This window comes from Phyllopteryx taeniolatus, chromosome 6 (genome assembly GCF_024500385.1).
Source record: "Phyllopteryx taeniolatus isolate TA_2022b chromosome 6, UOR_Ptae_1.2, whole genome shotgun sequence".
NCBI classification, from domain to species: Eukaryota; Metazoa; Chordata; class Actinopteri; order Syngnathiformes; family Syngnathidae; genus Phyllopteryx; species Phyllopteryx taeniolatus.
Window position 1 is genome coordinate 30,964,592 of NC_084507.1, and position 27,061 is coordinate 30,991,652.

The window sequence follows — 27,061 nt, forward strand, 5'->3', positions numbered from 1 at the left end:
AGATATTATAAAAAATACAAAAAATAATGCAGGATATAATCCATCACGACAGTCTGATCAATATATGCTAAGTCATGGACAGGGACAAGACTATGGTCTCACCTTCAGCCAGGACACTGTCATTCAGGCACATTAATCAATATTACTTTACATGTGGCAGACGAAATCATCTTAAATCTAACGTGCTCACTTGAACGGAAAACAGATGTTGAGCCTAAAGCATTGAACATGGTTGGATGAAGCTAAAGACACAAAACATGCAGCAGAAGACTAAAAGCATTCAAGTCTAAGGGGCGGGGGTGGTTGGACTTCACCTGGAATATGAGTGGAGTGGTGGCAGAGGAAAAGTTGAGACTCTTTCCCATGTGTGTGTCAGGATGGAGCTTTGACATGTAGCCCTTAATCATGACTGTCTTGGCTGTTCCTTGCTCTCCAATCAGCAAAACAGCCTTTAAAAAATAAATATGTTGCGGTGTTAGGAATTTGGTGGGTTTTACAACACGTTTTATTGTACCCCGTATCCTGAGGATGCTTTCATGCATATGAACCACTGCTGACTCCGCACTTCTGGACTGCGGAGTGTGGCAAAAAAAAAACAGAAATGGCTTCGTGTTGCCATGACGACCAGGGGAAGAGCCGTTTGGACCCCAAATATGAATTTTACTTAAAAAAAAAAAAAGACTTTCTTTTCACCCGTTGAGGTGCCACTTCACCACAGTGAAAACTTCCACTTGTCAGTTCGTTTGTGGATCCATGCAAATGGATTTCCATCTGCTGTTTAAGCAGAGCAGCTACAAGTCATGCAGTGACGGTATCGGTTGAAACGGTGTACGAGATGGGTCTGTTCAACGGTTGTAGGCAAGAAATAAAAGCGCTATACTGAGTATTGCGAAGTGACTTTCAAGGCTTCATGGAGATGTGGAGGTATGACGTATACTGAGCGACGCCGTCACAGTTCCATTAAGGTCCAGTTTCACCTGAGACCTGAGCCCATATTTTGTCAGTTATTAGTCATAATGTACAGAATATGAACAAAAGTATTGATAGTTACCGCTTAATGAATTGAATAATCAATCATGTTGTTAGTTGTCCCTTGGATTAAAACACAACGGTGCGATTGCGCAGGTCACACCGTGGTTCATTCCAAAGTTTAGATTGAAACCAAAATTACAACAGTGGTCCCTGTTTTATTTTGTCAAAGTCGTGTTCACACGTGAGGTTGAAGTGAATTGAACTGCACCAAAGTTGCTAGCACGCAGAATGAGACCAGCTCAAAGCGGTTCAAATGAAATCATTACTCCATAAAGTAGAAATGTAAAGCTCAGCATGTCCATGTGGAAGAACTTTGACTCTGACTTTTAGGGTGAAGGAGAAAGCAATGGAGTTTATGTCACAAACAATCAAAATGGTACAAAAACACTGTTTTGGCTCATACTAATACTAATGTGCCTGCTCTGATTGCGTAAATAGACCCATTGTTGACATAAGGAATAGAAAACATGTCATTTCGTGTTATTAAGCATCACCTTGCCCTGCTTGGCGATGGTCTGTATCAGGAAGTCAGTTCGAACATTGTCCACGTTGGGCACCAAGATGGAGCTGTACTCTGGGGTTAGCTCTGCTGGATAAACATATTCCTCCACTCGGGTGCGCCACTGGACCCACTGACCTAGGACCAAAATGAAGGAACAACACACAGCAGTTACCTACAAAAAAAAAACAAGAACAAATCAAAAGGGGCACAGCACGGTGCCTAGTGGTTAGCATGACTGCCTCACAGTTTCGAGGTCCCCGGTTCGACTGATAAATGTATGTTTTGCTTAGTTTTGTTTTTTTTCTTTACTGCGCTCACACCTACCAACTGTTGTGACATGGTAGTCGAACATGGTGTCGTCACTGTCAGGAGGGATCTCAGGCAAGTTTAGATGGATACTGTCATTTCCTCGTAGCCACGTCTCCATTTTCTTGCGGTTCTCTACTTCAAGGACAGCGCCTGCGCTCCACATCATGGCGAATGCGTACAGGCGCTCCAAGTGCTCTCCAGATAAGTCCGCACACTGTTCCTGTGAGGTAACATCATTACTGAATTATTTTCATCTACAAGAAGGGTGAGCGACGATCATCATTCACGCAACAATGTGTATTCACTGGTCTTTTGTTAAAATAGCAAAATGTTATCGATAGTACGTTGGTTGATCATAGCACAAAGTAGCAGTTTTGATTGCAACAGTGACGCCAAATTGCGTACTAAGCAGTCAAATGTAGCCTACGTGCTTCGGCCTAATAATGATTTTTCAGGTAGTAGACAGTGTGTACTATGCAGATATAAGATATAATGTTACGCGGTAATTTCTGTTTATCTTCATGTGTATTTGTTGGTTTGGCTTTACTTGCTTCTTTGGAGCTAACATATTAATGTTCAACTTCATATCTGGAGAGGCAGCACCTAGCATGAAAACACATTTTGCTTTGAATATACAACCCGGTATTTGCGCATCCTTTGCATTGTTTTACTCTAAAGAGGAAAAAAAGAACATTTACATACACATGGGGAGCTCCTCAGTCGTTCTCTACATTTTTAAATCAACACTTTAAAGACGACTTTTGGAATGTAAAAAGGAATACGTGTATAATGAGGACCTGTCCCCTGATTCCGAAACTTCGAGCAAAATCAAGCCCACCTTTGTTGGTATGAGTCCCTGCAGGATGTTGATGCACTGCATGATGACAAAAGCCTCCAGCAGCTCTATTTTGAACTCAAGTGACTGTACGCAGAAGCGGTAGAGTTTAGTGAAGGAGGAAGCGAAGAGGCCCCTCAGAACCGCTACCTCCTGGGGGCAGCGTTTTTTCAACCAGCCCTGGAAACACAAGTAAGAATGTTAGTTTTCACACAAAACAACATGCTTCTCCTGTATTTTATGAGTAACACAGTATGTGTAAATGTTATTTCGATATGGCATTTCTTTGCAGTTCATACTATGACCAACACCATGGTCATTTTCCGGTTCTGAAATAAACAAAACCTTTATTCACCTCCAATATTGGGCTCCAGCTGAGCACGGAAGAGCTCATGAACACCATGCCGTTGCGTGATACGGTGGCTGGAGAGGCGTTGTCGATGTTATGCGGCTCAAACGCCACCTTACAGTTGGGTGCCATCGGTATGCGGTCTCCATTTGCCAAAGTAAGAGTTCGGTTGTCATCCAAGACCGAGTTAAGATTCTCGATCCAGATGGCATCAACTGGTCCATCTAGGACGATCCAAATGTGTTCTCCTGAAATGTTTTCAAATAATATTTATTTTTGATTGAAATTTGATTGTTTTAGATTTTTTTTTTTTTTAATTAATTGAATTAGGAGATATTTGGTGCATCGAAAGGATGGGAGCACAATTATCATGTAAGTTTACAATTAAAAAAAAATAAATAAATCAGTAGCTGCGTTGACTTTTATAGCATGCGTCCACATGCATCTTCTTGTGCCGTGAGCAGCAAGCGCCACATAAAAGGTGCGCACAATGAAAGCAAACACATACGCTGTAAAAAGTCACACCAGTGTATGCATGCATCTTTAATGAACGCCCGAGGAACATAAAACAATCTCTCTCTAGCGTGGCACGCTTGGAGTGCAAGGATGTCCGTGGGCAATTTCACTAATAATACAACGTTGCTAGGATTTCACACAGATCCCAAAGAAAAAAAGACAAGGACCCCAATGAACTATGTGAGGAATCAGTTCTGAGCTCTCCAGGGACCTTCATGTTACAAAGCAGTTCTGAGCCCATACTCTCTGTGCTCCATTGAAAACAACCACTAACTGCTTATCCTCCTATAGAATACAAGATGCGTCATAACATTTCCAGGACTGGTGTCACAAGAGATTTATTTAAAACGCAAACTACGTGTTTTTCCCCTTCAGTGTGGGCCAGATGATCAGCCTGCAGTGTTTGCAGTGGGCGAGAAGAGGCGAGAAGAGCTGCGGCAGGGCAACCCGTGGCTGCTTCACAGTTTCAACAAGCCTGCTCACAATGCCCTGAGCATCTGACAGTTCGCTGTGCTGGACCAACCTTCCAACTCACCCGACCTGGCTGTGTGGGATTTTTTTCCCCCTTCCCCAAACTCAAGGGGGTCATCAAGGGGATTCGTTCTTAGGACATGGACAACATCAAGCTGGCCGTGACACTGGGGCTTCCAGGAGTACATGAAGGTGTAGCAGAGACGGCTGGAAAAGTAAACTCCGGGGGATTTAGTTCAAAGGTGAAAACTTGTGGTTTGATTTTGAAATACATCTTTTGTGACACACCTCATACATCAACAGTATTACAGGTTACACCTACCACCATGTCTAACAATATTTTAAAGTTCCTATGAGTAAGGAAGTGGGCGTTAAAACAAAAAATAAAAAGTCTCATAATGTGCTTCCGTTGTCGAGTTTTGCAAAATTGCAGTGGCTACAACAGGATTAAATTCTTACTCAGTACGTTGATTTAGATAATTCCGTTTCAGTTTATTTTGAATGTGTAAAACATAGAATAAATAAATAAACATATCATATTTGAGAACAGATTACAATCTATACATAATCAATATTTTCTATACCTGAGTGAAAATCATGTGTTCAAATGTTTAAATGTTGCATTCATTGTCTGCAATTCCACCTCCACATTTTTCATAATGTTATATTGTGCCAGTTAATACAATATAGAATAACCGTTTGTTAAGGATAATATCGTTTTTATGCTGTCCCAAACAATTATACAATTCCTGACCTTTCTTTGCCCTCAGTGTTTTCCTCCAGAGGGTTGAGAAGATGCCATCCGTCCAATCGTTTGTAGCCACATCAAGTCGACCAAACATCTGAGGTGCGGTGATGGCTTTGGGGTTCATGCGCATCTCCCTGTGAGGTTGACCACATTCTAGGAGAGGAAGGTCAGGCTCATATGCATTTGAAGAGCTCGTTCCCCAACATTTGTAGGTCTGGGTCAACGCTTTCTTTCTCAGATTTATCAAACTTGATTTAGATTTATTTGTATGTTGGCTTCCTACCTGTCATCGCTCTCATCAGAGTCTGGATACAAGTTGTCTTTCCTGCCCCGCTGGGCCCGAGGGCCATCATGCCATGCCGGACCCTCTGAGTCTCATATAGCTGAATGACTTTCAGTTTCCAGGGTTGGTGACAGATCAGACCTGCATCTTCAACCTGAAAAGGAAAATTTGTCATTTTGACCTATGTTTCTCTCTCTGAGATCCAAGACCAAAAACTAAAAAATACAAAATATAATATGCAGTTCAAAAGAATATCAATCGAGCTGTGGTCATCAGGATAAATGTAAATGTGAAGCTGAGTATCATCCGCATAACTGTGAAAATGTATTCTGTCTCCTGATGACTTCACCAAGTGGCAGCATGAACAAATTAAAAAGTGGTGGACCTAAAATTGAACCTTGGACAACACCACAAGCCAACCTGCGTCCTCTTTACCCACGGGGACATAAAATTCTCTAATTTGTCAGCTTTGCGCCGTCTAAATGATTTCTCTTCAGAATGGGCCTGACAATGGCTGTCTTGAAAAAGCATTTAAAGGACATCCTTAGCCATAAAACAGGTGGTTAGTAATGAGCTACACTTAACGGCGTTATTAAGATTACTTAAGTACGTTTTGGGATAAATTGTACTTGTTAGAGCAGTTTTAATACAAAATGTTTTTTTTTTGTTCAGAAGAAAAAATACTTGTACTTCATTACATTGAGCTACATTCTGCTCACTACTGGTATGAAAAGCATTCACACAATAATATTGTATGTTTTTTGCCCCGTATCTTACGTTCCCTTTTCTCTTGACGAACACAACTGTTCACCATCATATGTGTTGAAGTGTGACACAAAACAGAAATGTCTTTTTTTTTTTTTCTTCATCCTTGTACTGTCTCACTGTCTTTTCGTGGCATAGCAACCCCTTGTTCAGAGGCAGAAACTCTTTTCTACCTGTTTGTCAATGGCTGCCTCGAGTTCAGGGTAGCCTGCTTTATCAAGATGAATGCCTGGGAAGAGGTCGTCAATCAAGCTCAGGAAGAGTGGCTCATCTTCATCGATCTAACAAATATATTCAAGTGTAGATTGAATGGACTCAAAATTAAACTTCTGAGGGTTATATAATTTAATACATTTAATCAGTCAGACTGACCAGTTTTGAGAGATTCATGTCCCTGAGGACCCTCATGACGATGGTAGACTCAGTGTCGCTGGGGTTGGCCCGTTTGGCTGCTCCCAGAGTTCGCAACACGGAGAGAATGTTCCGCAAGCCAAAGTCGTAGTGAACCTGAATAATTTAGTCAACAATGTAAACTCGGCTATTTCTTATCACTGCAGCAGCAAACGTGTTTCTTACACTTAACAATTTGTTTTCCCTCTAAGATTGTCTTGAAAGCCAATTCTAGAAAATAGTAGAAACCTTGATGCCTCATTTCCATGCATGGATTGTAAAAGTCAAAACACAAATTAACAGTAATTCAATTAGGTTGATCCTCAGGTGTTCAAGCAGCCAATGCGGAATTTAGTGCGTGAGGCACGATGACTGCATTTAAGATGCATTGGAAAGCCACTCCCATGTTCCCACAGAGGTTTCACTGATGCTGTATTGAATCTTCTAATTGTATTGTAAACATATAAAAGCTTGCAATTAATCTCGATTATTCACAGATAACAATGCAATCAATGTGATTAATAGCCCGGACTGGTGTAATTAAAGTCCAGATAACAACAGTTAGTTAGTTGTGTGAAAGTTCAGAGCTCGGCCGTTGTTTACCTGCTTGGAGAGCTGCTCTTCGCAGAGCTTGTAGAGAGTGAAGAATTTCCGAGCCAGCTCCATATTGTCAATGAAGCCGCAGCTGGCTAGCTTCACTCTGATGATAATTTGACGGTCAGGAACCATCATGGCCACAGAGCGAAAGTTGATCTTGAGGTTTTCTGGGAGTTCTTGTCGCCCTGCGTAACCTGGGTTCTGAGTACCAAGGTAAGACAAGTATCATACAGACATGAATGAGTACACGCACTTGGAAAAGTCAGCTCTTTATCCATTTCTCAGCTAATAACAGAACAATTACAGTATACGAATTTTAGTGATGATTAAACTGTGGCCGTGGCTATAAGCTTTTGGTTTGTTACAGTTTCATTGGTGTGGACTCATTTTTAAAACACTGCGTATGCCATAAAACACATTTGATTTCTTAACTTCAATGCTGAGTAACAATTGTTGATTTCGACAACATTTGCAGATCAGAGATGAGTGTACGGCAACAATTGTGCAAATGTGCTTATGAGTGAGAAACAGTACAATATTTTAAAAGAGTAGCGTTGACCCCTGATACAACTGAGTTTGAAAAAATAGGCATATCTATAAGTGCCAGATCTGGTCAAAATGGGCCAAAATCTGCGGACAAATAGATGTGCTCGCCTCACAGCGTTCTTTGCTTCATTTAATAAAGAAAACAATTAATAAATAAAATGTCACGACGCGGCACGGTGGGCGACTGGTTAGCAAATCTGCCTCACAGTTCTGAGGACCGGGGTTCAATCACCAGCCCCGCCTGTGTGGAGTTTGCATGTTCTCCCCGTGCCTGCGTGAGTTTTCTCCGGGCACTCCGGTTTCCTCCAACATCCCAAAAACATGCATGGCAGGTTAATTGAAGACTCTAAATTGCCCGTAGGTGTGAATGCGAGTGCGAATGGTTGTTTGTTTATGTGTGCCCTGCGATTGGCTGGCGACCAGTTCCGGGTGGACCTCGCCTCTCGCCCCAACATAGCGGGGATAGGCTCCAGCGTGCCGGCGACCCACGGGAGGATAAAGCGGTGGAGGAAATAAAAAAAGGTCACGAGTTCAGCCAACCAAATCCTTATGGAAACACAGCAGAATCCTTTTTCCATCGAGCCAGCCTTTAATTAACCCCTTTGTGCATATGAACACACACATAATAACAAGTATATGCGCGCAAGTGCACATGAGTACACACAAGATTAAATAAAATTAGGAAACGATCTCTGACCTATGAGAATAATCCCACTGCTCTCTTTTTAATGACTTCATTTGGGATATTTTAAGTGTGCCAAGAAGAACAATAATCTGTGAATAAAGAGTATGCCAATTCTCGTAATACCGATAAACAGTAAAACTCCTGCATAATATTTAACAACACGTTTCTCAAAAATGAATTCTCCCATATTGGTGTGGAGGTGCCAAATGTGAGGCCAGGTTTGAAAACAGTCATTATTCCCGTGTGTAAGGAAATACAGAAAATGACCTGGGTTCCGTATTTGTATGACACTGACCATTGTTAGAAAGATGCCAAATTCCGAATTCATCTCCACATTTTCTCCATCAGTGAAGACAAAGTTTTTTCGTCTTTCTTTCTTGCAGGTAAGCACAATTGAAATCTGCTGGGCTGCCACCGACAGGACGGGAAGGTCAATGCGGTTGAATTCGTCAAAACATCCCCACGAACCAGACTGAGCAAGACCTGCGAATCATACACAGACCACGAACAGATTAGTTTGCTTTAAATAAAGTGACGGCACAAGCCATTATCTTTTGTAGTCAAAACCGAACACCGAAGCACTGTTAGCATTAGCATACTTGCTCCGACTTACCCTTGAATATTCTTCCCAGACCTCTGAAGTCCATCTGGTCCGAACAGTTGAAGACCACCACGTACTTCCCCAGACAGCGACCCATATCTTTAATGGTCTCTGTTTTACCTAAAACAACAGAACAAGTTTTTCCAACAAAAGAGACATTCGTTGATTTTTAGGCTACACCTACTGAAAATAAGAGTCATCGTCCCGCCAAAAGAAATGTGCAACTGTGTATGTGTATATTCTAGCTGCCTTCAATGTAACTTTTGTGGATGACTCGTTCAACTCCTTTGAGACGAGTTGCTGAATTCTTCAAATGTGAACAGTTTCATCCATCCAACCATTTTCTGAACCGCTTATGTTTGTGAAAATCCCCAAACGTTCAGGGTGTTTCTCTTACCTGTTCCTGCAGGGCCAGCAGGTGCTCCACCCATACTCATACAGAGAGCCTGTGCAAGAGTGATGTAGCACCTACGTCACATATGTGGACATAGAACAGGCTGTTACATTCACACATTAATACGGTAAAATTATTCTATGCGCTGCCTCGAAAAGGTATTCAACCCCTTGGCTTTTTTTTTTAACCTTTTTTGTTATGGATCTGTACAACATTGTCAAAGTTTTGAAGTGAAATGAGAAAAACAAATAGTAAAGATGTTTTTAATGGAAGAAAAAAAAAAGGGAAATTGGCACACAATCTAAATCTTTGATGAATCCCCAAATCCAAATAACATGGCAGTGCCACTAACCTGCCCAGGGAGGGCTGCCCACCAAAACTTTGGGAGCAGGCAAGGGGGGGCATTAATCAAAGAGGCACCCTGGAGAAGCTGCAGAGTTTCCCAGCAGACGCGGGAGTATCTGTCCATAGGACCACAACAAACCCGGGCCGTTTTCTTTGAATTGGGCGGCATTCTCTGAGAAATGTTGGCTTCTTTGGAGCAAGACTGGCCTTATAATTGTATGCAACACTTTTTTTTTTAATGTCCTCTAGAACAAATCCAAAAACTGTTGTTACACGCACAAAAGTGCAAAAAGTTTTTTTTTGTCTGGAATCCTCACTGTCCTTTCTGCTGTCCATTTCCATTGTTTCCCTTTTTCAAACCTGAGGCTGTGGCTGAGGGAGAATGAAGGGCAGACAATGACAATATAGAGTGGAGCAAATGAGTGACAGACAAGAACAGCAGTGGACACTGTCAGTGAAGAAAACAGCGTGGAAAGATGTCAGAGAGAATCAGAGCTCTTTTGGTTTCTGCGTGCAAGTGGCCAGCAGCAGCAAGCTGCTGCTGCCGAAAGATGCCGGCAAGTCACTTCCCGCCGCTGCCGTCGCTTCGCATTGCTTCGCCTTTGCTGCGTGGATGTCAGACAATGCTTGTAGGTTGATTACTGTGTCTGTCTTTCTGTCTGTCTGTCTATGCGCTGCCGTGTTGCGCGCAACAAATGAGGGCCCGCCTGTCAGTCACACTGACTGACTGCTGTGTAAATGAGGCATTGCTCACAGCAAGACATGATGGACTGCTTAGCGGGAGACATACAGTCCAATCGTCTGATGTGCAAGTCTCCCCATACTGAATTCAATCTAAATTGTTTAACGTGACTGGTGTCTTGTTTTTGATCACATTTAAAACCACTTTAAACCGTCACATGCATTATAAGAAGCTTATTATTTTGAAGAAGGAAATGAGAGTATTGTCGCTCTCCTTTCTGATTGACAGCTGGAAATAAGAAAGTGGAAACTCTGGCCTTGCTAAAGTGCCTCCATTCATGGCCCAAATAATTTGATTATCCCCTTCACTCCTTTCATGATGTGGACCTGATCTTCGTACTCCTTTGGCCACATTTGTGCCACTGAAATCTTGATTGGTTTCTGTGAGTGTATCATGATGTGGCAAATGTATATACAGTAGTAGAAGGACAATTTCCACCCTGTTAAGTCAAACAAATATATTTATTTTTGTTTTTCTAAATTCGCCATTTTGTGTTTGTATTTAACCTCGTGCGTGGCACTTACCTGTCAGTCAAGGGCGTAATGACAAGCCTTTCGGTGCAACCCAAAAACTCATTCTGGTAGACAAATCCAACGTCCGTGATGCTGATGATCATTTTGTCGGAGTCCTCATTGAAGTAGAAACGACACTGCTTCAACCACTCAAAGTCTCCGGGACTTTTGACATGCAGTCGGTACTTGATAATGAACGTGGAAAAGGAAGAAGGAGGTTTAATAAGGGCGTCAGGTTAGGATTTATGAAGGGATAGTGGTTGAAATTAATTTACAAAGAGACGGTGGGTGGAAGGTGAGAAGAAAAGGAAAGCGAGGAGGTTAAAAATGGATGGTGGGGAAGATGGAAGGCAAGGAGCACATTAAAATGAGTTTATGTATTAAGGTGGCAGCAGTAGGAAGGATGAATGAGTCACAAAAGCAAAAATAGAGAAGGCTTAACTCGGAGGAAGGGTAACAAGGACGGATACAAATAATAATATTGGAGAACACATGGGTCAAATGAAGGGAAATAATACAAAGTACATCAAACAAATGCACTTCTTGTTCTCCTTGGTGACGAGGAAGCCAATTATTGTGACTAAAATAGAGCCTTTCGTAACATCTAAAAAAAAAAATAATTAATCAAATAAAAGGCTGAATATGTTTTTCTCTGACCATACTCTTTTCAAATAATGTTGTTCTGAAAGCCAGAGCCTTGCCTGTTGCTTAAAAAAGGGTTTTACCAAAATGAACTGTTTCTTATTAGAATAAAAATGATAACGCTCGCTTCAGTAAAACATTGCAGAAACCGCATTTCTTGCTTAAATTTCATACCCGTACTTACAAGGTCATCAAATATGTCCCTCTGGTGAACGTGGATAGTGATGAGCGTCTCGTATTTGGTCCGATCAATTGCACTCAGGTCTCTTGTGGTCATATCGATCAAAGTATTGAGCAGATCCAAAAATGTTTGATTGGTTTTGGCCATAATACGACGATCGTATCGGGCATTCGTGAGAGCGTCCTCAGAATCCCTTGTCCAAATCATCTGGATGCCCAGCAAGCCCACCTGAACAAAACATCAACAGCTCATGGTCAACTTGGGCTTTTTATTTTTCGCTCATTTTCATTGTCCTATTTGTTCTTTCCTTGTGTCATTACACACCTGAATTTGTCGAATCTGTGTCTGACTGAATTTCCCCCTCTTCTCCTATTTACAGTATCGAGTGTATATTAGAAGTGAAACAATGCAGGGTACCTGCGGTTTTTGGGCCGTGGCTCAGCATATTTCCGATTTTGTGCACGAGGAAAATATATATATTTTTTAATCTCTGGAACTTTTGCTCTTTATTTTGCTTTTCAGCAAACATTTTATTTTGTAGTGTGCTGAGTAAGTTAACCATTGATTAATCACATTTAAATGATGGCTTCCCTTGACTCACTTGAGCAGGAAAGGAGTTGAGAAAAGCGATAAGCTGGAAGCCAGATTCCTGGATGGCCAGGACAGCCTGCCGGACGATCATGTGCAAAGACCTCTGGGATTCCTTCAGGAGGGCGCTGAGCCAAACCTCAACATTCCCTTCTGCCGTGACCGGTCGATCCAGCTCCATAGTCTCCCCCTCCCGAGATGATACAGCCAGGATGCGGTCATATACCTGCAGAGAGTGATGCAGTGAGAAAGGGAAATTCTATTAGCCTTCTGCTTCCTTCGTATATATACAGATATCATATTTTGCTTCACTTCAAAAAGATTCCCAAAAGTTCACCTTGTCATGGAATCTGACAGATTTGATGTTGTCGAAGACATTCAGAAGGTGTGCTTGGATGGTATGGGAGTCCGAGGCCTGACCCAGGATCTCAAGCAGGGCCGGGTCAGAGACAAAGAAGAAGCGAGGAAACAGCAGACGCTTCTTCTCCAAATAACTGTTGTAGCGTGAATTGTAACAGCGGAACACATACACACGCTCACATACACTTGCAAATGCCAATACTGTTCGAGGTTGGACTTGCTAATATGGTTCTCACCCTGTGAGAGATTTCTGGCAGATCTCGAGCTGCTCCAGGAGATGAGGAAGCAGCTGTCCCATTGTCTCATCTCCAACGCAGGACTGGATCACGTTGGGCATGTCGTGGGCCCGCGTCATGATCTTCACCCAAGATTTGTCAATGTTGGAGAAACGCTTTGCTTCCTAGTGGGCAATGATTACATGGTTTTTGTTTTGTTTTTCAATTTGGGTCGCACTGGCACTTGACTGCAAATCCAAACTTAGAACACATTCATCTGGTATTTGGAGACTTTGATTGTAATTGTATATATGAATGCCATTAATCATGTTTATGAGTCTACGACAGCTTTAGCTACTGTATAATTTCACTTCTGTAATGTCTAATATACTTGTCAAATATATTCACAAGTAGACGTCTTAGCCTAATGACATAAAAGAGCTAGTTTCGTGTAAGGATTTTAGAGGTCCATATGTATGTTTAATGACATTTCATTTCGTGTAAGGATTTTAGAGGTCCATATGTATGTTTAATGACATTTCATTTCAGCTACTGTCCAGGATTTTTGAGGCACTGGGAATAATTAACTATTGGACTACCTTTGGAAGCTGTTTAGCGATGTCCCCGCCCACAAACACAGCCTCCAGGTAGATCCAAAGGTTCTGGACAGTCATCCAATTTTCTATGATGTCGGTTGTGTTGGACAGATTCAGAACCCATTTCTGTATCTGGGCTTTAAATGGGCTGTTGTACCTGGAAAGCAGAGAACATCATCCTCCTGGATCCACATTTAGCGAATACTATTGTTGTGATAAATACAAAAATAGGACGATCTGGTACTTTGGAATACAGTACTGGCTAATGATAAAACCATACCTGTTGCTAAGAAGAGATCCTAAAATCATTAGGCTGTCCTCCATACTGGCAATAATTTCTGATGTGCTGTCTCCTCTCAGTAAGAGCTCCCCACGGGATTTGAAGTTGGCAAATGTCAAAGTCTTGTTGTCCCACTCTGCAATAACTTGCTTCAGCTTCTGCTCGATGTCGCGTTCTTTCACTGCACTGATGCAAATATCCTGCATCGGGCAACCCGACATGATTAAAAACACACTATTTCACCACCACAGGGGCTGAAACAGCGAGAGTCAATCATTCAAACCTCCACCGTATAATCAATTAACAGTAGAATCTTCAATTAATTTAACCAAAAAATATTTTCACTATCTTGGACCAGACTATGAGTCTTACCTCAATCTCCTCTTTGTACTTGAGTAGAGGAGCCTCCATAATACTACGTAGCTTGAAAGTATCAGTCTCGACCTCAAATGTATGTCCTGTCACCTGCTCACATAACCAGAGGGCTGGTGAACATCAGCGCGTGTCACGTGGTTACTGCTTGATGTTGTCTCACTGACCTCGCTAATTCTCTTCCAGTGCCGCGTCATCATGGCCTTGTTGGCCATTAGCTCCAATAGGGGGCAGCACTCGTTGAATTCATCGATTATTTTCTTCAGTTCCAGGAAGGCTTGCCACTCCTTGAGAGCCCGAGGCAGCTTGCGACATCTGAAGTTATAAAACGTTGCCAAGCTACGTAAGCTACAATGTGTGTGCCTCAGAACGCCATCGTCGATCAGTACCCAATAGTGTGTACAGTGCCATGTTCTTATCCCTATCTAAGCACATCAATTCATTTCTTAAGGTGAAAGGTCACATTAGCATCCAGCCTGAGAAAACAATAACTAGTTAGAATTGTTTGGCAACAGATGTACAGATGTAAGAGATGTAAAGATGAATACTTTAAGATAAAATAGTCTTCGTTTGCACCGATTAAACAGGACAAATTGAAGGGATAAGTGTTGATGGTGAATTGAAATAATACAGCCTTAATGTAGTGAACTATTTAATAAAACAGACTTATATACAGAGGTTATAAAACAGTTAATTGCTTTCCAGTATTTGTTATTTCCCCGAGGCAGTTGTTCTAATTTGACTTTCTTCAGATCGACAGTCAATTCATTTCTGTGGCAAAAGGCTGCAAGATGTCACAATCAATTCAGCCTGGCCCTACAGCTGTGGTGGAATTTTCCACTCGACTCCTGGCCACACCTCAGCTCATCAGCCAACCAGGCACGTTACCCAGCAAGCTTATAAGCGGCCTTACGCCACTTCGGCTTTCCCAGATGGTCTTCGTGTCATGCCCGATATTCCAGCGTTCGCTTCCGTGTTGGCTCCCCGATTCCAACCTTGGTTGTTCCTGAGATTCCCTCGTTACCTTTGCCCTAGTAAAAGTTTGCCTTTACCCTCTCTATCCGTCAGCCTGCTTACTACCTCTCGGCCTTCCTAACTAAGAGGAAGCAATCCCGCCCAGGACAAGGGAAGAGCTGGTTGGAGATCAGTTTGTGTTTGCAAGCTACTCCAAAATTCATTCAAGACTGTTTCCTGCTGTGCAGTTATTACGTTTAGAAAGAATTATCAAGTGGTGCCAAAACTTTGTACTCATGGGTCCTGCCCTTTAATGACTACTACTCAAAGACACTGAGCATTATTACATTTGTAAATGAAGAATTTTGTATACATTGCATCTTATTAGGCTGTGAAAGTGTACCAAATGGTGATGTACGGTAAGTTCGTAAGGTTTAATACTTTTGAATCCTCTCATGGCAAATTACTTTTCTCACCTTGTTTGAAAGTCCAGTAGATCATTATTGATTTTCTCAATGTGCGAGTCAGCCCAAAGGATGTCGTTGTACCCGTTAACGGTTTCCATGACATTGTTGTAGAGGCCATACAACTTCTGCAGTAAGGACAGCTGCTTTCTAATTTCTAAGAGCTGAGGATGCTGGGTAACAGGAAGTCCAAAAAGCTCCTCACCCCCCGTGTAGGTGATGTACTTTCTGAACAAGTTATCAAATCGATTCTGAGGGGAGGAGGAAAGCAGAGTGGTAATTTAATCATCAATGACGGTCATTGACGATTGTAACAGTAATTTATATGGATAACGTCAACTGCCGTGCCTGGTACATGATAAGTCTATCGCTGGCATCCTGAGGAGCTAATCCCACCACCATTGGACCATCCTGGCATAGGGAAAAAGAAAGTCAATATTGAGTACTATTATCTTAAGTGAATCATTTCAAATAGTATTTGCAAGTATATTGGTCTACCTTGTCATAGTCTGCGTAAAACTGTTGACAGTCTTCCACGAAAATCTGCACATTGGTGAATAATTCGCCTCTGAATTTCGGCTGCAAGGCAATCAGTTCGTTCTGCACCTCTGTGCTCCGCAGCAACAACTTCTCCCACATGTAGCGGAGTGTGTCCACTTTGTCCGCTTCTTCTTTGACCACTGAGAGGTCGTATTTGTGAAGTATGCTGTACGACTCCTGCAAGACGCAAGTGGAGGAGTCGGCTTTTCAAGGAAATAAAGAATAATACCTTTTGTTTGTGGAAGTGGAATCCTCTATTCCAGCTGGACCATTCCCCAGTGCATGAAGACCTCTGACATCAGGAATGTTCTTCCATGTGGTTGGATCAAAGTTCACACACACTCTTTGGGAAACGTTTCACAAAGTGTGGAATCTGTAAACGGCTGCACATTTTCTTCAACCGTTTAGTGTATATACTATATATTAATAGCCATATGTTAAACTGAACTAAAGCTGGAAATTGTATTTCTCTCCACTTACTGTACATTAGCCAATTTCTCATCTAAATAAACTGTGAAACAAAAACAAAGAATGTGAAATATTCAAAGACTGAACCACAAGCTCCTTTTCTTCCTGTGTTGATTTGCATATGGATGGACAGTTAACTGCAGTCTAATAATTGTCTGCTTTACCTCAATGGGACCAACTTGAAAGTCAATGGCTATTTGGCTTTCTCTGATCTCCTTGAACGCTGCCATGGCAATGCGAATGTCATCCAGGTCTTTAATCTGCCGATTCAGTTTCTTCCCTGCTTCATCAACGAAATTGAAGATCTGGTCCATCTCGGAACGATATTTCCTGTTACAGTACTGCCCGTAGTCCACCATCCAGTTCTTAGTTTCAGCAGTGAGAGACATCTTCAGATCCACTTAGAACAGAAAACAACACTACTCATTATATTGGTTAATTGGAGTGCAGTCAGCATAAACGTTTAAGTAAGCTCACCCGTAAATAGAGCCAATGCCCCAACAGTGATGCACTCAGGTTCTGAATTTATTTCCAGCTGCAAGTCTCGATAGTAGAGAATCTGGCTCTCAAACTCAGACAATAATGGACTACCCTGAAGGAACCTGGAGAAAAAAAGCAAATCTCTATCATATACTCGTTATAAAGTACTTCACCTGCCAATGAGTAAAGTGGTTGTATCGCCAATAGAAATTGGTCATTCCGATGGTCATACTTTTGCATGGTGACACCACGGTCCTTTCTCCAAATGTGATGGTAACCGCTGAAACGATCTAGCGCTTGCGTCACCTCCTGCACAACCAAACATGGAAATTGAAAGCATTAGGCACAATATAATTATTTGTTATCCTAATTATGAAGAGAGAATCCAAGTTACAGTCTGCTGTATACAGATTTGTATTGTAAACATTCGGCCATATTCTCCCGTTCTGTGTCTTTTTGTAACATGAATGGTTTGAGCACTAGTTACGCACATTCTCCTGTCCAAATTTCTGATACACCCACTGTTCGTAACCTGGAATTGTGTGACTCGTGAAATTTTGAGGCTGGCTGTAAATCATGGAGAGTGGAGAAATCCGTGTAAAAAAAATATAGCACACTTTAAATACATGAAAATACCTTACGTAGCAGATGTGTCGTCATGGGACGTGGACAATGCTCCGTCTAACACATTACATTTCAAGGAGAGCGTTTAATTTGTTTTATTCTGTATGAAATAAAGGTAATTTCATGAGAATACTGTGCTTGTGACTGAACGCATGTTTGGAGTTAAAAAAAAAAAAAAAGGGACAGATCAGTGGTGCCCAAGCTTCCATGCGACACGAACCGGGCGAGTTGCTAACACATTTGTTGAGCAAGATAGAAGCGAATAAAAACAAATGACTGCAATTATTGTAATTGTCGGCGCTTTGTGCTTTAATAGAAAACTCCAAGCTGCCAGCAACATATTAAAAAGCAGAAAAGCTCTTTGCAAGTGAAAAAAAGGAAAGTGACGCAGATATTTGTAGCCAATTAATTTATAATATGCCAACATTCAACAGTTAGCGTAATTTAGGAGGGCCGCATTACGGCCGTTGGGCAGTCAGTGGGCCTAGGTGAGCATTAAAGGCGGTTAACTGAAACAAACTGTGTTGGGGTTGAGTTGGGGGGTGTGGTGGGGTGGGTGGTGCCCTGTACATTGGTGCTTCAACAGTAGTCAGGAAGCAGACGAGCATTCTCCCAACAACTCCAAACTCTAGTTTGTTTGATTTTGTTTGTTTTTTTTTGTCCAAATAAAGGTCTCACAGTTCCTAACAGATAAGTTACCACTGCCCGTGAAAATATAAATATAATGTCCTGAATATATCTAAGCACTATGCAAATTAGATGTATTATTTGTATTATTATTTTTCATAATGATAAAGCAGAAGTCTAACATAAGGAATGGGGAACAAACTTGCAAGCATTTTCTGATTTAGAAAGTATCTTTCAATGATATGTTCCTGTTGATGTGAAACGAGGGATACCTTTCTGTTGGAGACAATGGATGTGCCAAGGACAGAAAGCAGTTTGACAATCTCCTTGTTCTCAGAAACACTCTTGTAGTTGTTTGTGGCTCGCAAAGGAATGGCTTGGCTCGCATTCGGTGATATGTCTGAGGCGCTGCCGTCTAAAAGGTAGGAGTTACAATTGTTCTTAATATTCATTCATTTGTTGAAGACATAAATGAACTTTTAATTAGCGATTATTGTTCTGGGGTCGGCAAATGGAACAACGAACGACAAGATTTCCTGTGCTGTACCAGCAAGACTCCGGTAGGTTGTTGTTCCATCTTCTGATTCACTTTCAGAACTGTCTGGTTTCAATGCTTCTATTCGCCTTTCATTCATTTGTCTCTGCAAATGAACCCCCCAAAAATGATGTTTTTAGCAAGTCTCGCTCAATTTGTGGAGCGCTTGAACATTTGTGTCATCAGAGAAGTTAAGCAAAATTGTCTGTGACTGTATTAGTTCACACTTGCATATAACTTATTGCTACCTGCCTTGTACAAACAAACACACCTTTGAGATTCTTTCTTTGTTCCACTGGCCAACGCCTTTGCTAACACTGACCACGCACTCTACTGCCCTATTCAATGCCTGCTGTACGTCCTCCAGAGTCGGAACGATGGCAATGTTTGGGATGGAGAGGGTCACATTGACTCTGAAGATTGCCTGCTGGCAGTTGCTCCTCCCACGTCTTGGTGAGTCATTCTCGCCTAAAGGACAAGAGAAGGGATCCTCGCTAGTGCAATTTGACGCCGTTGAAAAGTGACATTTTTGCGCTCATGACCTCGTGAATGTAGATTATGTTACAACATGGGAAAATACTAAAAGCAAAAGCCCACCTGTGAAATGTGCAAGCGGGGAGGTCTGGATGCGCTTGCGTAGTATCTCTAAGGTGTTGCGTGTCAGTTTGAGCAAAGCGTCTACGTTGCGCTGGTTGAAATGTGACAGCAGCTCCCGGGCTTCCACCTCCATCGCTTGCATCAGGTCCCTCTTCCTCTTCCTCCTCACCAAGGGGGAAGCCGGCCCGGCACTGGCAGGAGGTAGCAAGGTGTTTCTAGAGAAGTGACGGGCTTCTGAGACCAACACACGTGAGAAGCATTATAATGCTATTGCTATCTTAATGAGCTCATTAGTAATGCTCTTTCATTTTTCATGCGGCTTTTTTTGCTCATCATCATATTGTGCTTTCCTGTTTTTTCACAGAAGGGAGTGCTAATACCTTCCCTGTCGACACTGTCTTCTGTTTTCCTCCGAGGGCCGATTTCTTCTTCCATCTTTTCACCGTCCTCTCCTTGATTGTGCTCAAACTCCAGCAGCATGTTGATCAGTTCATTAGCCGCTTCCTCCACCTGCAGGCTCCTGGTGTGCAGACTCTGGGCTTGCTTTATGCACAAGTCCTATACACACAAACAGTAAACACACGAGAAGGCGCTGACAATGGCGGCCCAGCATTAGCTCCTCAACGCTGAATTCAGTGGGGTTCATTCGCTCATTATTTCATTCAGCGGTGGTTTCTTTTCATTTAATTCACAGGAGGAAAAACTGCAATAAAGGTACATGCTTGCGTGGTATCAAGAGATAGTGTCCTGTGATAGTGAACATTTTAACTACCACACTGATGATGTACAGTATCACATTAAAAACCTCATTATTTATGCCTGTTAATCTTAAAATGTTATTGACTGCATCATTAGTGGAAAATGTTTCCTGACATAATTTTCTCTGAGAAAATGTACTGTTGTTAGTACAGTATGCTTTTCATCAGGTTTGAGCTTATGCAATGAATTTATTAGGTCTTACTTTATGCTGCCGTTTATTTTATTTACCACTGTTTGTGCATTTACCCTGGTGGTCTTAACAAAGTCCTCACAGGTAACTGGTTCATCTTCTGGGAGAATGCACAGCGTGCACGTGCTCATCTCCTGCAACACCGCATCTATCCTGAACTCTGCCAGGTCATTCACTCTATCCATCAACAGCTCCAGATCCTCTGGGCGAGAGAAGGCAGGCAGCAAGGACGGGAAGCGTGTGGCGTGACGGGGGAACGAGCAGCCACCAGATCCAAAGAAAATAATGCTAACTCATTACATAGTAAAGATGGGTCAAGAGGCTGTATAGGAATTATCAATGACCAGTATGCAGTATGAAAATGCACATCGTGGCACGATAACTTGATTTGAGCAACTTTGCTGACTTGTAATCTAACTTGCTCATTAAAAAGTCAGAACTTGATGTTACAGGATGATTGTGTTAGTTGACCTTACCCAAGGATTTGTCGATGGCACTGAGGTAATTGTCGATGTTCATTGATGTCCAGTTGAGGGAGGTCAACCCTGGCTGTATTGCCTCATCCACCTGTCACGTTTATAAGAAATAATTTGACGCACGGTGCTTGTGTCGTGTACTGTACGTTCGTGGCTTCACGCGCATGGTCAGACAAGCTAAATTAGTGTGTTTCAAAAAAATGCCGACATTTAAATCACAGCATAAATGCTTCAAAACTTAAGTGAAGACATAATGGGTTAAATCCAAATAGAGATTGCCATAAATAATCACAACTCTAAATGATAAATAGAACTTTAATAAATACGCCTGTAACATGTTTCTTGTCCCATCATAATGTAATGTAATTTCCCAGGAGGCAGACCAAGGAAGTCTTATTTTTGACATGCGCACGCACGCACACACACACGCACACAACCTTACCTTAGCTACATGTGGCATGGCCAAGTTTTCAAAGGCATTCTGAATTTTCCCACGAACTCTGGCATTCTCACTCAACATGAACTGAAATAGGAAAGGTATGAACATTTTATCCACTCACAGTGAGTGTCATAATCACGCTTGTCAACTTTAAGCACACAATGTCATCTAACAAGATGTCCTTTTTCATTGGACATACTTGGCAAAAAAAAAAAGATGATTCTGATTGTGAAAACGTGTGAGCTGGTTGCAACCTGTAAATTGTTGATGTTCTTTTTAAGGGTCTCCTGCTTTCGCTGCAGCTGAGCAGCAAAAGGTGGGACCTCCAAATTGTTCCTGCTCATGCAGTTTGCCTCTCTGATCTGCGTCATAATCTCGGGGTCAAAGTTCACCAACAGCTCTCCTGTCTCTGTCGATCGGACCAGCAAAGAGGCCTGTAGGCCTTGCCTGGCATCCTCAACCTGGGCGGGCGCGAATGATGGTACAGTTAGTGTGGTGAGGAAAGAAAACTGGATTTGTTTTTCTTCTATTCTTGACCTTTTCCATCCAGTTTTGATGGTAAAGAATCTCATATTTGAGCAGAACTGTTGCTACCCTGTTGTAATTCCGGATGATATTTTTAGCCTCCGGTGTGGAAAGAACCCCAGTGTGCTATCCAGATATAAAAGGACAACAGGTGAAGACAGTCATTTTAAACATGTTAACGATTATGATAAATCAACCTGTTGAAACCGATCCATGGGACGCTGAATTTTGCTGTACAGCTGCCGAACCCACATGATGCGGCCAGAGACCGGGGGCAAGTCTCGGCCAATCGGGGGGTCGAGTTTTTGCTTCATGTAGAGGTTGGACACCATTTCGATGTCCCGGCCGTAGCTCTTCAGAACATGCTGGTACTTCTCATCGATGCCCAGCTTGGGGATACCCAGTCTATTAGATTTACAGAACATAGATTCAATAAGTCAGATAAATGCCTGTAGAATTAGTCATGAGTCATGTGATTTCTCAGTCATTGCATTTCTTCGTTAGCCAAACATCTCTGTAGCCTTTTGGGTATTTTTGTGTTGACTCATAAAGGGCGTGATAACAACAGGGAACGACAAGGGGCAAAATAATTCAGAAACAGCGGACTACCTTTCGAATCTTCGAAGCACATCAAGAGCTTGTTCTGTATTTTGAATTTCGTTGAAAGTGCAATCCATAAAATTTCTCAGCTGCTCCTAAATGAGCACCACCAAAAAACAAAAACAACAAAAACAAAGAGTTACAATTTGAGGTTATACTTTTTCTAAAATCAAAGTACTCCAAATAACTGTGTGGTAATATTTAACATACATGAAGTTCAGTGGCGCTTTTGCAGAATTCCTCGTAGTCCATATCAAAGTCGGTTCTTCTCTGGTCGAGGAAACTGTAATGTTTTGTCTTCATGTTCAGCTTGATTGCCTGTCACGTCAACAATTAAATTAGAAAAATCATCAGGCTCCTCAAAGTCAGTATTATTGTTCGGCTGCAACCAAAATGGGGCTGTAACTAGTCTAATCTTTAATCTCTAATTCGACATTAATTATGGCCAACGTTCAACAACCAAAATTATACATTACCTCCCATTTTGCCTGCATTTCTATCGTCTTGTTCATCCATGACAGCAAAGGCACAAACAAAAAGTTTAGATTATTATCGAGAAAATGTGTAACATATGGACAGAAATAATTCCAGTATATTAGTTTGATCCAATGGTCAACACAGTGTGGTAAAAAGGCAGTATTATAGTAAAATCACAATGTCTTGTGACATGTTACTAAAAAGTGTCTATAGTATATTAAGGAAACGTATGAATTGGCTCTAATCAGCTTTTAGTATTACATTACATTCAGTATTGTATATGTATGATTCTTAAAACCCGTCTACATGCTCGTAAAACCACATAGTGAAATATGCTGTACATAGTTAAGTTTGCTTGGCAGTCATGTAGCAATCTGATCTTACTTGAAACCTGGTGGCCACCATCTCAAGTCCCTCTATTTTGGCAACCTGAAGGGCCGAGTAGGTAGAAATGGTGGCCAACATTTCCAGGATCTTGTTGAGTCGCCGGTGGAATGTATCAAACTTCCCGAAAATGTACATCTCGCTGAAGTCGAACTGTCTTTCTGTGGGAGTGTGTTCGAGCTTTGCCTTGGTCTTATGGAAACAACGCTGGTACTCCTGCAGACATGCAACACATGAGCTACTACGGGCAGCGCCAAACACTTTTCTCAACTCAACCTTTCTTTGATTGGGGGGGGAGGCTGCGCTCACTACCTCATTTAAGTGGATGGCTGCTCTGATTTTCTCCTCTACAATCTGTTGTGGCTGATCCCAGATGGAATTGTCACCATTGTTAGTGATGTAGCCTTTGCAGGCTGTTATCATCTGGTTTGTTACCTATAATAAAAAAAAAAAAAAGTGTGAAAACATCCATAATCAACCTTATTTAAGCTCTGTGTATTTTTCAATGTATATTATTATATATACATGTGCTTTTTGATTAAGTGAGCTATTAAACACACACACTCATTTTACATTTGGATTTATTTTGATGACCATTGGTCTTTTGTCACTCCATTTCCTATACTGCTTACAGACAAACACCCGCTCACACTCACATTGACACCTGACACATCGGTACTGTGAGGGATATGTGCTAACCACTCGTCCACTGTGCCGCACATTGGTCTGATAAAAAGTAAAAACAAAAATAATGGCAACATCCACAGTAAGAAGTGTGTAAAAACCTGCATTGTTACCTTGACAAAGAGCAATGTAATCTTTTCAGACGTATTGTAGTAGCGAGAGATGCTGTGAATCATCCTGATGGCGTTGATAAGACCCGGTATGGCCGCCACCATTGATACCTGGTTCCAAACACAAATGCATCATGTATGTATAATCATGCCAGTACTGTAAATGCAAAACTGAGTAAGACGCAATATGCGTGCTCGAAATGTATTTTAAAAAACAAATACGTCTCATCTTTAAAGTGAATAAACTATTTGCCGTACAGGATCACTGTTGTAAAGAGGATCGCAAAACTTCTCCAAGCTGTAGAGATACTTGACGTTATCTTTGGCCTCATTGGCTGACTCAGTGATCCTGGCGTCCAGTTCCCGCCACAACTAGGCAGAGCAAATCATCATTGAGCTTCCAAAGGTGATGACAATGCTATTTGTACTGCCACTGACTCCTCACCTTGATGATTTTCGATTTTGCCATCAAGAGCACACCCAGTACCGCCTTCACATCAGGGCTCTTGAGCTGATCCAGAAGGTAGTTGAAGCGAGACATTCGTTTCTTCCAGTGGTTCAGCTCGGCCCGGGGGCCGAGGTCTTCGGCTTCTTTTCTCAGCTGGTCACTCTCAGCTAAAACCTAAAGCGCAACATCATCTGTCATGCAGCTTTTCAAAGACAGGTCATCTTTGAAATGTTCACGTTGAAGAAAATGGATGGATGGATGGATGGATGCATGTCCTGAGTATGGTAATACATGATTAGATGTAAAGTTAAGCATTATATCTATTTGCTTTTTCTTTTGACCATATTTGACCATAATTCAAGGTTAGGGCATGTTGTCTTTTTTATATGAAAAAAAACCCCAAAAGAGTCATTGCATTAAATTCAAATTCATACTAAATTCTTGGGACAGTCGCCTCAGAGTATGTGGCATTGGAGGGTTCTCGCCTTTTCGATCTGTTTAATCCAGCCTTTCATGCAGCCTTCTATCTTTTCTACAGTCTCGGTGTTGTTGGCTGCCGCCACGTAGTCCGACGGGCCTTTCAGGACCCGCACGTCAAATGTGTCACACTCTTTCAAAGTAACCTGGACAGAGACCGTGACATGGTCCGTTATGTAAGCGCTGCTGCATTGATGACACCGTAGCTGTACCGAAGTCATACTTGTGAAGTAATGTTGGACTCCACTGCGCATGCAGCCTTACCTTTTCTTGCAGACTCTCCTGCGCCCCCGCCAACACCGACACAAAGTTTTCCAGCGATGATATGAAGTCCTTTTTCACTGCTTGGGCCTGTGGACCGGCCAGCTCTCCCCAGCCATGGTTCATCTTCGTCAGTGTCGGTATGAAGACCTCCCCGAGCAGCTGTCCCACACTTTTTAACAGACCCCCCTCCGAGGTGTCCAACATGTTGAAATTGACATCCTAGAAATAAACGGTTCAGTGCTACTAAATACATACAGTTATTACATATTAAAATTGAAATGATTTGACTGTTGCTAATGCTACTTTGTTACTGTGATTGTGGATATTTTGTTTACATTATATGACACAGCTACATGAACATGAAAAAATTACAATAATATAACACATTCCACGTGTTACGTTGAAATAATCAACAATGATAATCTTTGTGGTCTTACACATACAATATACATCACCAAACATATTGTTATCTCACTAGATATGGGCAAGAAAGTGTCATACTAAAAGGAGCCATTCATCATAAATGATGAATATGCTTCCTAAGGGGGAAAAAAAAAAAAACTCCTTTATCACCACAGAGGGATTGTTTATCATTGTAAGCATTTATCCGTTCTTACGTGGAAGGAATCGAATTGCATCTTGCTCATCTAAAACAGATCATAGAACTCAGGTAGAATCTTAGTCTAAAATGCGCAAAAATGTAAACTAAATGTAGTTGTGCAAATGTCCTCACTCTGTGGATGTTTTCAGAAGTGACGGCCTTGGAAGCGTTGACCCTGGTGAAAAAGACGCACACTCCGGTCAGGGCCACGTCCTTCCCATCGGTCACAAACACGTTATGCTTCTTGTTGTGACCAGGCGGCTGAGGCAGTAGCAGGGATGATGATGACGACGGTGACGACGATGACGATGACGGTGATGATGATGTTCCTGCAATGTACAAACGCACATCTTCTTCAACGACATTATTGCTTTGAGGGAGTACGAATGAAAATGCAGGCCTCGGTTGTCAAGATTAAAAATCAGAAGTCAGAATATATAATATGCACCTCCATCCGCCGATCCGGTTTCTTGATAGTAAAACATGAGGTGCAGAAGCCCGTCAGCCACAAAAAACTGCTCCATGCGGTCAAGCTAACAGATCAAAACAACAGTTTTGATCATCCGTACACCTATCCTGAAACTAGTCGCAGATTATTTAGACAGCGCTGAGCTGAACAGAACACAGAATGCGAGCAATGCTATTTACAAAGAATCCGACCTGCTTGCCCTCCAGTATTGTGTCCTCCACGTCATCCTTCTCCAGTCCCAGGCATGCGGCCACGATGCTGAGCACATACTCGTGTCTTCCGTCAAGCTGCGCTCGCTTGGCTTCTCGCTCCTCTTTTAACTTTTGCTGATCAACAGATGCACACCATATAGTCACATCAGGGTGATGCTTATGCACATGATATGAGACAAGCAGGAGTTTTCTTCTCCTAGATCAGGGTTCCACAATCTTAGGGTCGATACACAAAACGGGTCACAAATTAGGTATAATTGAGTTTTGTAAAAACAATTGGATTTTACGTGAATAAAGCTGTGATAGAAAAACAAATAATGAGTAGTCTCTGGGGGATGAATAGCAGTGAAAAAATATTGGATGAAAATTCAATTGAAGGGCTTGGGGGAACTATACATTTTAAGACGCGCTAGCCAAAACAAATCTAGTATTACTGAACATGTCTCATTTGGAAAACATGCTCACACGTTTTTTTGTCATCGGAATTTGTGTCCTCGTGACAGTGGCGTCATCGTGAGTGGCGTCGCCCCGGCAGCACATCGTGTAGAGACATTTCAAGATCGCAAATTGCCAACCGTATAGTTTGGCAGCGTGGAGTTACAATTCCAGCTGAAGATATATTTCTGTTTGACCTTTGGGCGCCCGCAGACATCCGCGACGGCACAAATTCTGCGAAAACCGAACCGCGCTCACTGCAGGACGCGACTGAACTCGCCGTGTGGCTGGCTTCACACCCGCTCTCTCTCTCGACTTGTGCGAACAGCCCAGTTTGTCCAAAGGCAAACAGCTACCGTGCAGTGA

General features: G+C 42.1%; 1 protein-coding gene and 1 long non-coding RNA gene across 3 annotated transcripts in view; one reads left to right on the top strand and one right to left on the bottom strand.

Moving 5' to 3' along the window:
* Positions 1-27,061, bottom strand: part of dnah5 (dynein, axonemal, heavy chain 5) — a 69,190-nt gene that overhangs the window by 36,094 nt on the left and 6,035 nt on the right. Inside the window, exons 2-53 of the mRNA XM_061775932.1 lie at positions 26,240-26,374; positions 26,028-26,112; positions 25,712-25,908; positions 24,979-25,197; positions 24,723-24,860; positions 24,235-24,411; positions 24,048-24,161; positions 23,793-23,900; positions 23,308-23,430; positions 22,996-23,211; positions 22,611-22,637; positions 22,345-22,452; positions 22,144-22,229; positions 21,732-21,939; positions 21,547-21,660; positions 21,264-21,470; positions 21,013-21,093; positions 20,571-20,661; positions 20,151-20,296; positions 19,526-19,703; positions 19,146-19,379; positions 18,820-19,016; positions 18,561-18,654; positions 18,286-18,428; positions 16,995-17,071; positions 16,760-16,884; positions 16,447-16,682; positions 15,773-15,991; positions 15,623-15,685; positions 15,287-15,525; positions 14,024-14,171; positions 13,857-13,949; positions 13,485-13,684; positions 13,208-13,361; positions 12,630-12,793; positions 12,371-12,527; positions 12,047-12,259; positions 11,449-11,673; positions 10,635-10,807; positions 9,027-9,097; positions 8,642-8,749; positions 8,324-8,511; positions 6,804-6,998; positions 6,183-6,317; positions 5,984-6,091; positions 5,046-5,199; positions 4,769-4,915; positions 3,034-3,275; positions 2,682-2,858; positions 1,859-2,063; positions 1,527-1,669; positions 315-449 (exon numbers count right to left, since the gene is read on the bottom strand). Coding sequence (XP_061631916.1) covers positions 315-449; positions 1,527-1,669; positions 1,859-2,063; positions 2,682-2,858; positions 3,034-3,275; positions 4,769-4,915; positions 5,046-5,199; positions 5,984-6,091; positions 6,183-6,317; positions 6,804-6,998; positions 8,324-8,511; positions 8,642-8,749; positions 9,027-9,097; positions 10,635-10,807; positions 11,449-11,673; positions 12,047-12,259; positions 12,371-12,527; positions 12,630-12,793; positions 13,208-13,361; positions 13,485-13,684; positions 13,857-13,949; positions 14,024-14,171; positions 15,287-15,525; positions 15,623-15,685; positions 15,773-15,991; positions 16,447-16,682; positions 16,760-16,884; positions 16,995-17,071; positions 18,286-18,428; positions 18,561-18,654; positions 18,820-19,016; positions 19,146-19,379; positions 19,526-19,703; positions 20,151-20,296; positions 20,571-20,661; positions 21,013-21,093; positions 21,264-21,470; positions 21,547-21,660; positions 21,732-21,939; positions 22,144-22,229; positions 22,345-22,452; positions 22,611-22,637; positions 22,996-23,211; positions 23,308-23,430; positions 23,793-23,900; positions 24,048-24,161; positions 24,235-24,411; positions 24,723-24,860; positions 24,979-25,197; positions 25,712-25,908; positions 26,028-26,112; positions 26,240-26,374 — 7,920 coding nt within the window. The remainder of the gene's footprint in view (positions 1-314; positions 450-1,526; positions 1,670-1,858; positions 2,064-2,681; positions 2,859-3,033; positions 3,276-4,768; positions 4,916-5,045; positions 5,200-5,983; positions 6,092-6,182; positions 6,318-6,803; positions 6,999-8,323; positions 8,512-8,641; positions 8,750-9,026; positions 9,098-10,634; positions 10,808-11,448; positions 11,674-12,046; positions 12,260-12,370; positions 12,528-12,629; positions 12,794-13,207; positions 13,362-13,484; positions 13,685-13,856; positions 13,950-14,023; positions 14,172-15,286; positions 15,526-15,622; positions 15,686-15,772; positions 15,992-16,446; positions 16,683-16,759; positions 16,885-16,994; positions 17,072-18,285; positions 18,429-18,560; positions 18,655-18,819; positions 19,017-19,145; positions 19,380-19,525; positions 19,704-20,150; positions 20,297-20,570; positions 20,662-21,012; positions 21,094-21,263; positions 21,471-21,546; positions 21,661-21,731; positions 21,940-22,143; positions 22,230-22,344; positions 22,453-22,610; positions 22,638-22,995; positions 23,212-23,307; positions 23,431-23,792; positions 23,901-24,047; positions 24,162-24,234; positions 24,412-24,722; positions 24,861-24,978; positions 25,198-25,711; positions 25,909-26,027; positions 26,113-26,239; positions 26,375-27,061) is intronic.
* Positions 2,739-11,335, top strand: LOC133479245 (uncharacterized). 2 transcript variants are annotated; one of them, XR_009788888.1, is made up of 5 exons: positions 2,776-2,870; positions 2,971-3,184; positions 3,919-4,256; positions 4,785-4,928; positions 8,412-11,335. It is a non-coding gene; the product is annotated as an uncharacterized LOC133479245 (long non-coding RNA). The 2 variants fall into 2 exon arrangements; XR_009788887.1 differs by lacking the exon at positions 2,971-3,184 and having other exon boundaries at positions 2,739-2,870.